Source organism: Myxocyprinus asiaticus, chromosome 21 (genome assembly GCF_019703515.2).
Source record: "Myxocyprinus asiaticus isolate MX2 ecotype Aquarium Trade chromosome 21, UBuf_Myxa_2, whole genome shotgun sequence".
In the NCBI taxonomy this organism is placed as follows: Eukaryota; Metazoa; Chordata; class Actinopteri; order Cypriniformes; family Catostomidae; genus Myxocyprinus; species Myxocyprinus asiaticus.
In genome coordinates, this window is record NC_059364.1 from 2,358,603 (window position 1) to 2,372,122 (window position 13,520).

General features: G+C 38.2%; 1 protein-coding gene across 1 annotated transcript in view; it reads right to left on the reverse strand.

The window, feature by feature from the left end:
* Positions 1–13,520, reverse strand: part of dntt (deoxynucleotidyltransferase, terminal) — a 180,772-nt gene that overhangs the window by 135,213 nt on the left and 32,039 nt on the right. The window contains exons 4-6 of the mRNA XM_051648014.1: positions 9,973–10,143; positions 6,732–6,803; positions 6,497–6,620 (exon numbers count right to left, since the gene is read on the reverse strand). Coding sequence (XP_051503974.1) covers positions 6,497–6,620; positions 6,732–6,803; positions 9,973–10,143 — 367 coding nt within the window. The remainder of the gene's footprint in view (positions 1–6,496; positions 6,621–6,731; positions 6,804–9,972; positions 10,144–13,520) is intronic.

Here is a 13,520-nt window from a genome sequence, read left to right on the forward strand (position 1 = left end):
ATTCAAACAATGATGTAATCAGATGTAACAAGTTCTGTGAAACCATTTAAAGTATGGCCTACCTGAACTAACAAAAAGTACTACTGTTTTTTGGACATGTACTATGGTAATTCTACAGCATTCTTTAAAATATCATGTAAATATCATGGGGCATGAATATGGTAACACATCAGTACCACTGTATTTATCAAAGTAACATGTTATTACATGTTTCACTAGATGCACTACAGTGATACCATGTTGTTTGGACAGTTGTACCATTGTAATACCATGGCATGGTGCAAGAATCTGTTAAAGGGTTCATGTCATTAGGAATCAAATTGTCCTTGATATTTTGACATATAAGAGGTCTTTCTTTTATAAAAACATACTGTAAATTTCAGAACTCAAATCTTAATCCCCAATGCAATAAAAGCATTTATTGAAATCAAGCTGCAAAAATGCCTCGTTCTCTACTTCGGTGACTACCCGAAAAACATCAACACCTATTTTTACATCAACGCACCCTTGGCCCCTCCCATTGGTGCTTTAGTTCGTCAACTGAGAGATAAGAACAAACCAGGCCTTTTGTGGCCTCACTATTCCTGAACACCAAAGGGGACCCATCTGGACTATTTTCAATTATTTTTGTATTTAAACATGCACAGACAGACGTCTTTGACTGCTTGATACATATCTCGCGCCACTTTTAAAAGATGTGGTGTCAAGTTACAACTCTGAAGAGGAGAATCAATTTTCTGTCATTCAGCTGCTGCCTCTTGCTGTTTTGAGCACAAACATGTTATTTCGCCCATCTGCGCTATTTTTAATTGTTGGTGCATGAAAATATGTGCTGGATGGACGTCTTTGACCGTTTAGAAGAGTTTCCGGTGATGTGCATTTCAGTGCAGGATGATACTGGAAACTGGATGTGTCTTCAGCGTTTTTCAACGTGGATTACATGTTTTTTCCAGTTCATATCAATGTGGATAACTTATAAACCAGTCATAAAACGATTCAAGCTTTGCAAAGGAACTGTTATTGAAGGATGGGGCAGTTAAAAACAGTAACACTTCCATTCATTAATATTTCAAATGCCATGACTGTTTGATAGTTTATGGTGCTTACACTCTGTTTATACCAGGCGCAATGCAACAGCTTGAGGCTGTCTACACCGGGCACGTCGACACACACTTTCTAAACCATTTTTTTGAGTTGTTGGCAGTAGTAGCGCCAGCGTGGAACGGGACATATGTTTACTGTCGGCACAACGCGATGTGCCGCAACGGATGCTTCCATGGTAGACTGCATCATTGATTATAATGGGTTCTATTGTTTTTGACGTGACGCGACTATTGCGTGCGGTGTAGACAGAATCAGAATCAGAATGAGATTTATTGCCAAGTGTGCTCACGTACACAAGGAATTATTATTATTATTATTTTATTTTATTTTTTTTGTGATAGGAGAAACAAGCAAGTGCACACAGAACATTACAGTGAGATGCAGAATATAAAACAAGGTAAGAGTATAAACAGACATACAAAAAATAGGACATATAACATAGAATGGTGTATGTACATGTGCAAGTGGTAATATATGTGCAAGGTAGGGGTATGTACAGTTATTTAATTAAATATGAGTGAATTTACATATGTACATGACATATTTATACATTATTGAACTATGGGGGAGTCCTGAAGGCAGTTTAATTGTTCATGTGGAAAATGGCCTGAGGGTAAAAACTGTTCTTGTGCCTGGATGTCCTGGTGCTGAGTTCTCTGTAGCGCTGGCTAGAAGGCAACAGTTCAAAAAGGGAGTGAGCAGGGTGAATGGGGTCCAGAGTGATTCTACCTGCACGTTTCCTCACTCTGGAGACATACAGGTCTTGGAGGGTGGGCAGGGGGGCACCAATAATCCTCTCAGCAGTCCTGACTGTCCGTTGTAGTTTCCTTCTGTCTGATTTGGTGGCTGAACCAAACCAGACCATTATAGATGTACACAGGACAGATGTAATGGAAGCTGAGTCAGCTGCTCCAGTGGCAGGTTGAACTTCCTCAGCTGGCGAAGGAAGTACAACCTCTGCTGAGCCTTCTTCACAATAGAGTATATGTGGGTGTCCCACTTCAGGTCAAGGTCATTGTGACAGCACCAGACAGCCAGCTGTTCAACCTCCTGTCTGTATGCAGACTCGTCACCGTCGCGGATGAGGCCAATGTCCGTGGTGTCATCTGCGAACTTCAGGAGCTTAACAGAGGGGTCCTTTGAGGTGCAGTCATTCGTGTACAGGGAGAAGAGCAGTGGAGAGAGAGCGCATCCCTGAGGAGCTCCAGTGCTAATAGTGAGGGTCCCGGATGTGATTTTCCCCAGTCTCACTAGCTGCTGCCTATCTGTCAGAAAGCTATTGATCCACTGACAGATTGTGGCTGGCATGGAGAGCTGGGTCAGTTTGATTGAGAGAATATCGGGCATGAGGGTATTGAAGGCTGAACTGAAGTCCACAAATAGGATCCTTGCATAAGTCCCAGGTCTGTTGAGGTGTTGCAGGATATAAAGCAGTCCCATGTTGACAGCATTATCCACAGACCTGTTTGCTCGGTAAGCAAACTGAAGGTGGTCTAGCAGTGGTCCTGTTATGTCTTTCAGGTAGTCCAAAAGCAGTCTCTCAAATGACTTCATGATCACAGACGTGAGAGCAACAGATCTGTAGTCATTAAGACCTGTGATTTCGGGGGATTTTTTGGGACCGGAATGATGGTGGAGCATTTGAAGCAGCAGGGAACTTCACACTGCTCCAGTGATCTATTGAAGATCTGTGTGGAGATGGGGGCCAGTTGGTCAGCGCAGACTTTCAGACAGGTAGGTGAGACACACCGTCTGGGCCTGAAGCTTTCCTAGTCTTTTGTTTCCGGAAGACCCGGCACACATCCTCCTCACAGACCATAAGTGCAGGTTGAGTAGCAGGAGCATGGAGGAAGGGGGTTCCAGGAGGTGTGGGTGTGTGTGTGAAGTGAAGATCAGAGCGAGGGAGGGATGTGAGACTGGGTTTTTAAAACCTGCAGTAAAACACATTCAGTTAATCTGCCATTTGTTGATTCTCTACAGAGCAAGGGGGAGATGTCATATACTTGGTAATGCTTTTCAGGACTTTCCACACAGATGCAGGATCGTTGGCTGAAAACTGTTTTTTTTTTCTCAGCTTTTCAGAGTAGCTTCTTTTAGCCACTCTGATTTCCTTAGTCAGTGTGTTTCTGGCCTGGTTGTACAATATTTTATCCCCACTTCTGTAAGCATCCTCTTTGGCATGACGAAGCTGTCTGAGTTTTCCTATAAACCATGGTTTATCATTATTGAATGATAAAAATGGCCTAGTAGGGATGCACAAATTCTCATAGAAACTGATATATGATGTCACAGTATCTGTGAGCTCATCCAGGTCTGTGGTTGAAGCTTCAAAAACACTCAAATCAGTGCATTCAAAGCAGGCTTGTAGTTCCAGCTCTGCTTCATTAGTCCCATCTCTTTACAGTCCTTACTACAGGCTTAGCTGATTTTATTTTCTGCTTGAATGTCGGGAGAAGATGATCCAGACAGTGATCAGAGAGTCCTAAAGCTGCACGTGGGACTGAGCGATATGCATCCTTTAATTAAGTCAAGTTATTTTTATTTGTATAGTGCTTTTCACAACACACATGGTTTCAAAGCAGCTTTACAGAAAATTAAAACTGTAATATTTATAAAGTCTTAGAGTCATCATTGTGTAGTTTGATTAAATATTATTGTAAATTTACAGTGGTGTAGCAGTGGTCCAGTATATTTCTTTCTCTGGTGGGGCATGTGATGTGTTGTTTGTATTTTGGCAGTTCACGGGTGAGGTTAGCTTTATTAAAATCTCCCAGAATAATGATACAGTAAGTGAGTCCAGGTGTTGTTGCTCTGTGTCAGTGATGTGATCAGTCAGCTGCTGCAGCGCTGCGTTCAGGCATGCTTGTGGCGGGATGTACATACCAGAATAAACAAGGAAAACTCCCGCGGTGAGTAGAAAGGCTTACAGTTGATGAAGAGTGCTTCTAAATTAGGACAGCACATCTTCTTCAACACTGTTACATCTGTGCACAAACTTTCGCTGATGTAAAATCATGATCAACCGACTCTCGTTTTTCCCAGCAGATGTAGCGCGCTGTAACTCATGATGTTTTGGCTCAGTGGTGTATGTATTTTCTCATGCACTTTTTGAGTCTAAATAGTTGCACAACTTACATAATTTCAGTTGTACACCCAAATGACAATAGTCATATCACACTGTTCATGTGTTAAACCTGCTATAGTTTACTTTCATGTTGCTCCTGAGGCCCAGCAATTCATTTATGTGTAGGACATTTGTTATTGAAGTTTTTCTTAGCCCATACATGCTACAGTGGTAAATCTTGGGGTATTATTAGAGGACTACCTGGGCCTTTCAGAGATACCAAATGTTTGAGAGTTTGACCATGACAGCTTCCTCTCCTTGCTCTATAAAAATGGACTGAAATGTATCACAGCAAAAATACAACATGAATAAAATATAATTTTTTCAATAAATTTTTTTATCGTATGTAATTTATGCACCAAACTCTATATTGACATTAAAAAAAGGAAATTGTAAAACTTTTTTGCTGGGTCTCAGGAATGTAGATGACATCATAATAGCTTGTAATGTAAAATAATGAGATCTTTATAATGACAGAGCAGGCTGTATATGAAAATACACAGATATATTAGTTCACACTTCAAATATATATTATAAAATGTATATGTCAGAATTTTCAAAGCTCTGTGATTTATTTATTTATTTATTTATTTATTTTTGTGGTGGGCATGAATGTAATGGTGATTTATGTCATATTTGATACATGGATTTCAACAGGTTTTTTCAATAAAATAATATACAAAATTTTAACCAAGCACATGTTGCTTATATTCAGCAAATGCTCATTTTAATATATCAGTAACAATATAATCATTACTGTCACTTTTACTTTACTAAAATAAGCTGTAATTTTTCCCAACATAAGAGTCAGTTTTCGTACCATTTTAAATAGATCGATATAAACATTGAAACCAATTTATTCACAAATAACCACTAGATGGTGCCATACACTGATCAGCCAAAACATTAAAATCACTGACAGGTGAAGTGAATAACATTGATTATATCATTACAATGGCACCTGTCAAGGGGTGGGATATATTAGACAGCAAGTGAACAGTCAGTTCTTGAATTTCATGTGTCAGAAGCAGGATAAATGGACAAGCGTAAGGATCTGAGCGACTTTGTCAAGGGCCAAATTGTGATGGCTAGATGACTGGGTCAGAGCATCTCCAAAACGCCAGTTCTTGTGGGGTCTTCCTGGTATGCGGTTAGTACCTACCAAAAGTGGTCCAAGGAAGGACAACCACTGAACCGGCGACAGTGTCTTGGGTGCCCAATGCTCATTGATGCGCGTGGGGAGCGAAGGCTAGCCCATCTGGTCCAATCCCAAAGAAGAGCTACTGTAGCACAAATTGCTTAAAAACTTAATGCTGGCCATAATAGAAAGGTGTCAGAACACACAGTGCATCGCAGCTTGCTGCGTATGGGTCTGCGTAGCTGCAGACCGGTCAGAGTGCCCATGCTGTCCCCTGTCCATCGCCGAAAGCGCCTAGAATGGGCACATGAGCGTCAGAACTGGACCATGGAGCAATGGAAGAAGGTGGCCTGATTTGATGAATCACATTTTGTTTTAGATCAGGTGGACGGCTGGGTGCATATGCATCGTTTACCTGGGGAAGAGATGGCAGCAGGATGCACCATGGGAAGAAGGCAGGCCGTCGGAGGCATTGTGATGCTCTGGGCAATGTTCTGCTGGGAAACCTTGGGTCCTGGCATTCATGTGGATGTTACTTTGACATGTACCACCTACCTAAAGATTTTTCAGACGAGGTACACCCTTTTCATGGCAACGGTATCCCTGATGGCAGTGGCCTTTCAGCAGGATAATGCGCCCTCTGCCACACTGCAAAAATTGTTCGGAATGGTTTGAGGAACATGACAAAGAGTTCAAGGTGTTGACTTGGCCTCCAGATTCCCCATCTATGGGATGTGCTGGACCAACAAGTCCGATCCATGGAGGTCCCACCTCGCAACTTACAGGACCTGCTGCTAACATCTTGGTGCAAGATACCACAGGACACCTTCAGAGGTCTTGTGGAGTCCATGCCTTGACGGGTCAGAGCTGTTTTGGTGGCACAAGAGGGACCTACACAATATTAGCCAGGTGGTTTTAATGTTGTGGCTGTTCAGTGTAAACCTACATACCACAGGTTGTTTGGCTCGTCAGCTTGAACAGAGAGTAAATCATGAGCAGTCAAACGTTGTGTATCATATTTGATACACACGGCATTATGGGGTTAATGCTCAAAAATTGCAATGCTTAAATATTTAGTTGTGTGCACGGCTTGTGCAACTGGCCCCTGTAGTATATAGGAGAGTATTTACCTGCAGTCTGCATCCGGTTCAGTTTGATCGTGGGCTCAGTCAGGACATCTTCAAATGTGCGAAGTCCTCTATAGTACCAGCTCTCTGCTGTTTTAGGTCCAACACCAAAGACACTGCTGAACAACTGGCATACAAACACACAGACACACTAAGTAACAATAATTTCTTATATATGGTTGCTCAGTTCTAAAGTGTTAAAAAGGCTTAAAGTAAAATTGACTTTTGATCGCTGTACCTTCATTGTTCTATACCTCTCATCCCTCAGAATCTCTTGAGCTTTGAGCGATGCTCCACATTCAAAGATCTCCTGTGAAAATAAAGACATGGAAATGTGGTTTGTTATAATTCAGTCAAATTCAGTTCATCACATCGGTGCGCTGTCATGATTAAACACAGTATCTGTGAGACTGCACCCACACATTCTCGTTAATTACCTTAATAACTCTAATGAAACGCTCTCTTGTGTAGATACTTTGTGCAATCTCAGAACCAGTTTATTATTTATTTATCTGGTCACATTCTGAGTGTTTTTTTTTTTTCAGTGTCAATAATAATTATTGACATTCCTGTCAATCGCAGCTCTCATTTTTAGAGTCTTTTTAAAGGAATAGTTCATGCAAAATTGGAAATTTTGTCATCATTTACTCAGCCTCATGTCATTCCAAACCTGTATGACTTTATATTCAAACTTGGCATATATACAATTGCTGTGTTGATATTGGTTCTAAGATATGCGAAAACCAATGCTGCTTGGTATCATTAATGTCAAGCCTGACGTGCAGTTTGAAGTTTGAATATGCGCAAGTGCAAATGAGATTTGAGAGCAACAGAGGAAAAAAAATGACCTTAAATTTAGCTTAAAATTGTCTGTTCCTCACACACAGCTATAATATGACTTCAAAAGACTTTGAAAATAGTAGTGCTACAACAACTAATTGATAAAATCTGTAAAAAACAATGACATTTTGCTGATAATTTTATACTTTATAATGTATAGATGTTATTAATTTAAAGTGCATAATTCCATTTCCCTAAACCGTTGTCTTTACCACAAGCGAGTCTCTATTAAATTTAAAGGAATAATTCAATAAAAGTTATCAATCGACAACTTTTGTGACATACTGTTGATGTAAAAATAAAATAAAAAATTTGACTTAAAAAAAGCACAAATCTGTGTTCCAGTGAGACACTTACAATAGAAGTCAATGATGCCAATCCATAAACGTTAAAATACTCACTGTTTCAAAAGTATAGACACAAGACATAAACAATATGTGTGTTAACATGATTTTAGTGATAACATCACTTACTAACCACATCTGTGTAAAGTAATATTCAATTTTACAACTTACAACATTGTCATAATGTTGTAACACCGTAAACCCTAAAACGACCGTAAAAAACAATGATTTAAACAACTTTACAGCTCAAATAATGCACACGTTTTAGCAGAAAAAATTATGTAAGTGCTTTTATAAAATTATAAGCTTCACATTTCTGCCTTTAAACCCTCCAAAAAGTGTCTCACTGGAACACAGATTTTTGCTTTTGAGGTAATCGACATTATGCCACAAATGCTGTCAATTGTGCATAAATTGTATTGAACCCAGAACATTCCTTTAAAAGAATTCAACAAGTGAGCAAGCGCTCAGGTTATTTAATTTTTATATGCAATTTATATTGTAACATTTATATTTTAAAACTTTTTTTTATACACATTGTATAGCATACAATCTAGGGATGCACCGATATTCAAATCTTAGTCCGATACGATACTGATTTGAACAAAAAAAACGATTGACCGATATCGATGTCGATACCGATATTTTGCCACTTACCTTATTTTGTCATCAGATCGCTGTTTTGCTCAGGAATGAAAGGTAAACATTTTGTTTTTTCAGTTTAAAACAATAAAACTCACATTTTACATGTTTGTACTTTATATAATAGAACATCACAAATTCATATCATGCATATGTTGGGCAATTCCACAGAAATGTCAGTCACATCATGAAAAAAATAAAAAGTTACCAAAGGAACAAAACGCCCTTTTAAATTCTATAGTGGTGTAATAGATAATGGAAAATACCATCCAGAGCGTTAGAGGGCGCCGCTTGCTTACACAATGCTAATTGAAGCACTGATTGCAGTCTATTTTTAAACGCAGCCTTTCAAGTTTTTGTAATCGCGCAAGACCATATTGCGATTTCAATCTTAATCAGTCGTGCATCCTTAATGGATACCATACCAGTGTCTCAGAAGTCAAAGTTTGCTGCCTGTTTGTAAGCATTTTGGATGGTTATACCTCATCATGTAGCATATATGCCACTTTCAAAACTGTCACGTCTGTAACGACGGTTTTCCCTCAATGTGAGAATGAGAAAGAATAAAAATTTTATATGACATGTTCTTGGAAGTGCCAACCCTTCTACATTCTGTGTCTATCATTATTTCTGGATTGTACATTTGAATTCAAAGAGTTTTTACAAAGTATGTTAATAATTAATTATAAATTAACAATCGGTTTTTCATATCGCCGTTTTCATGCTTAAAATCGATTTGCCGATGGTTTTAATTTGGTCAATAATTGGCTGATAAATATCGGTGGCAGATACATCGGTGCATCTCAAATACAATCATTTATATTTTTTAATAAAATAGAGAAAATAATTGCCTATTTTATACAATTAATTGAAAAAACAATCGAAGATTAATTGTTTATCAAAATAATCATTATTTGCCGCACTAAAAAAACTCTTCTTACTTCTAAAATCATATGAAGTATTTTTTTGGAGCTCGAAAGCCGATCGACATGAGGGTGAGTAGATGACAACAGAATTTTCATTTCTATCGTCATTTAAGCCGTTAATAAACAATACACACAATTGAATCATCAAAGAAACTCTTAGCACTATTACAAGCTAGACGGATAAAAAAGGGGGGGAATTAGGGAAACTATAAGTGAGGTTTGATTCATTTTTTCTATAGTGATTTGATTTTAAATGTGATTTTTTTTAAATCCTACAACTTTCAACATGTAGTAAAATGGTGTATTTGTACCATCAATCAGTCATTAAATGCTAATTTGTCTTTAATATTCAAAAGAGCAAAATGTTATGTGTTGTTCCTTGTATTCCCCAGACTTCCTCTGTCAAATAAACACAAAAACACACTCACAAACACTACAGGTGGAAATTTTTAGGCACTTTTGCATTCAACTCACAATTCTTGAAGCATTTCAAAATTTCAGCAACAGTTCAAATCTTTGCCGAATCATTTCAGAATCATTTGAGAAAGTATCGCTTTACAAACTCTTTCAACCAAGCTAAACCTTTTTTTCCACTTTATAAGTATCAAAACTTTGGTGTATATTTTTCTGAGGGCTCGAGCAACAACAATATGAAGATGTATTAGAACCACAGCAGGAGAGTCTGAGAGAGAGAAGAGATGGATATGTTGTCAGGCTGATACAACACCTCTATGATGGCCTTGCTGTGTTCTCCCAGGCCAGGCAGGTGTTGCGTGTCCTCTGTGCATTTCAGGGCGACAGGGAGGCTCTTGAGCACGGACGCTGCTCTGCGGAATGCCAGACATGATCCCTGATTCCCACTGAACTCTGAGCTCTCCGCTATCACCTCCAGCGCGTCCTGCGGCACAGAGATGGTACAGAATGAAGTGAGCAGAAACACGGCCGACAGCCAGAGATGAAGTGTGAAAAACAGATGAAAAATATGAACGAGGAGAAATGAAAAAGGTCAAATAAAAGGCAGAGGGAGAGAGACACGGGTGGAGAAAAACAAACAACGTAATGTGATAGGGTCATTCCTACCATGACCCTACCAAATAGTTGGTCATCGCCCTGCTGAAAAAATATCTTCAAGCAGCCTAAGCTGGTTTTCTGGTCTTAAGATGATCTCCTGACCAGCTGGAAAGTGCCCAAAACTCTTCTAAAACCAGCCAACAGACCAGCCTGACCAGTCTGAGAGACCAGTTAAGACCAGCTAACCATCTTAGGCTGGTTTGGTTTTTAGTTGTTGTTGTTTTTGTTTTTTTCAGCAGTGCGCTTAAACATCAATAATAATATAATATGAAATACTTGCCATTTACACATTGCTTGTAAAAAAAATTAAAAATACATACAGTATACACTTTCATGTGCTGAATTGTGATGTGCACAATTTTTAAATATGCAAATCATATAAGTTAGTTTTATTTTATCACAATTAAAGAGAAACTTTGTGGTGAATTTGATATATTTCACTACTTTTGGTTTGAACAGATGTTGCCATTTTTTCATTCTAACATTGTTCAGTAAGTAATATTCCAATATTTTTTCTTGTCGCTAACTGAATTGTTTCAAACAAAACACATCTTCTTGAGAATATTGTTTTAATTGTTAATCTTTTAATTGGTTTTTCCTTTGTCCTCAGTATCACTTTCAAGAACTATTCTGGGTTTAATACAATCTAAGCTTAACCGACAGCATTTGTGGCATAATGTTGATTACCACAAAAATGTAGTTCCTTAATGACATCATCCTCGACATCATATTTGGCATTTTTAGTGGGACAACAAACATCAGTAAGTATCATCCATGGATTTGAGGACTTCAGTGATGTTTTGTATTTTAGTTTGGTTTGGTTTGGTTTGTTTGATAAAATAAATAAAACAATCAGTTAGATAACCTCCTGAGACCCTAGCATGACTGCAGTGTGCATTTTCCATTCCCCTTTTTGATTTGTAACTAGATGCACCTTTTTTTTAGACCAAATAATTTTCCTATAAATGTATGTCCTCATATGTGGACAGCGGGACTACGTTGTGAAATTTTAAATAATATCAAACTAGAAAAAGTCAAGTTTTTAACCAAATTATTTATTATGTTTTCAGGAGTGTTGATTATTCATGTTACAGACATTACATCAGAAATTAGCATAATTAATTCTGATTCAAAGTAATGTCCAGCATCATCCAATCACTGTCAACCATGTTAAAATAAAATGATACATTATAAATTCTGAATCTATGTACTGATTATCATTGTCCCATGTCTGTCAAACATGTTGAGTGATCCAAACATCATCTGCAGCCTGAAACTGAACTTTTGATCAGATTTTAGGAGTGAATGCACTTAACTGCATAGAGAGCTATAGGATGCTCCCTTGCTCCCTATTTAGTGCATTACTTAACCTCCAGTGTGCTGTCTGTCTGCACTGGTCTCAGAGCAGTTCGAAATGCAACTTATTTTCATCCTAACTCCATATAAAGCCTCTGAAAGCAACATGCATCCATTAATTCTCAATGTGATAATGCACAGTTAATTTAGGACATTTTAACTGAAACTGAGCCTATAGTCCACATATGTGGTCATTGTGTTTAACAGTGTGCCGTTTCGCGATAAATCGCTCAAATTTGAAAAATATATAATATAAAGCATATCAGATGAAACTAGAGACTCTAATATTTTGACTCAAACATGTTTAAATGTAAAAACGTAACTAGCTTTCTTCCAGATGTAGCTTTGTTGGCGTTTCAACCAAACACAAACTCCTCTGCGATCACCGCCATGTTGTTTGATCACATGACTCCATGCATCGAATGTTTAACCCTTTACTGACAGCACAGAGTCTCCTGAACTGAGATCAGTTGTTTTAAATGAAATTAAATTATGCATTGCGTATTGCGAAGCCAGAATACAACGTCCACGCATGTGTACGCTGGGTCGAACGAGGTTAATTTCAAAATGTCAAAAGACGGTTAAAAATATCGAAATAATGCAACATTGATATAAGCTGACTGTCAAAGCCTTTGGGTGTTTTCTTTTTTTTTTTTATGGCAATTGCACGTCCCAGGGGTTGTTTTTAATTTAAACGAACATTTTCAACTTTTTTATTTTTGTTATATAAAGGTCAAATTAAAACTGAATTACCAGGCTACTTAGTTTTGGTACTTTCAGATGTCTTTCATGTTGTATTAGTCTTGTCCCAGACCCAGACTTTCAATATTAAACTAAGAAAATCAATTAAAAAACACAAATTATTACATGTTTAAAACTATGATCATCTAAACAAAGACTGAAAAGGATTTCTATAAAATGTTCCAAAATTACAGTTGTTGCGCCATTTCCACCACACCGAACAATTTTGCCCCAAATAAAGTTTGTTCAAAAGTTAGTTACTTGTTAACCAAGTGCACAGAAGTGTTGGCGAAGAGCATGCTTGAGATGAAATATGAGACAAAACAAAGAAAAATCAAGGGAAATATCCCTTTAAGTGCCTGAGCTTCAAAGAAACTTATTATAGAAATTCTTTCTAGCAATACTTTTGTAAGTTACAGAGTTGAAAAGGAAGTGCAATAGGAATGACATGACAATGAGAAAAAATAGAGATGTGTGTCTGGTAAATGTTTGAACTCTGTGTGCACTGACCGATGATGGCCGTCAGCAATCAAAGAACATGCTGTCACAAGCACACAGTCTCTCTCGCTCTCTGTTTCCCTCTCTCACTCTACACTTTTGTGCCAGGGCATCTTTCAGGTGACCTCACAGTGACATGCGGGTGTGACAGGTGGAGAGGAACCTGTCATTTTACACTTGTTCACAAACCGTTTCCCTGAGGGTCGCTGGCACTTGCATATGCAAGCACACAAGTTCACACGCTCCAACAGTATGATGTTATTAACAAAATGTACAAAAGAACACGAAACGTTCTTCTGCTAACATTTCATTGCTCATTTTTCAACACTTTGAAGTACTTTGAAGTTTAAAAGAGATCTATAATACTTGGACAGAACTATCCGTTCACATTCCCATTCATTTTAATGGCAGTTGTTCAGCTGGGAGGTAACCCCTAGGAAGTACGTGATTTGCCACACATAGTTCTAGAATAGGGTTTGACCCGTAAAAGCCATGTGACTACAATATGCTGCTTCTGAATGTTCATGTACCCTGAAATCAATACCAATAATGCCAAATTATTGACAAGTGTTATTCCCCATCTGACATTTTTGCATAAATTCAAACGTG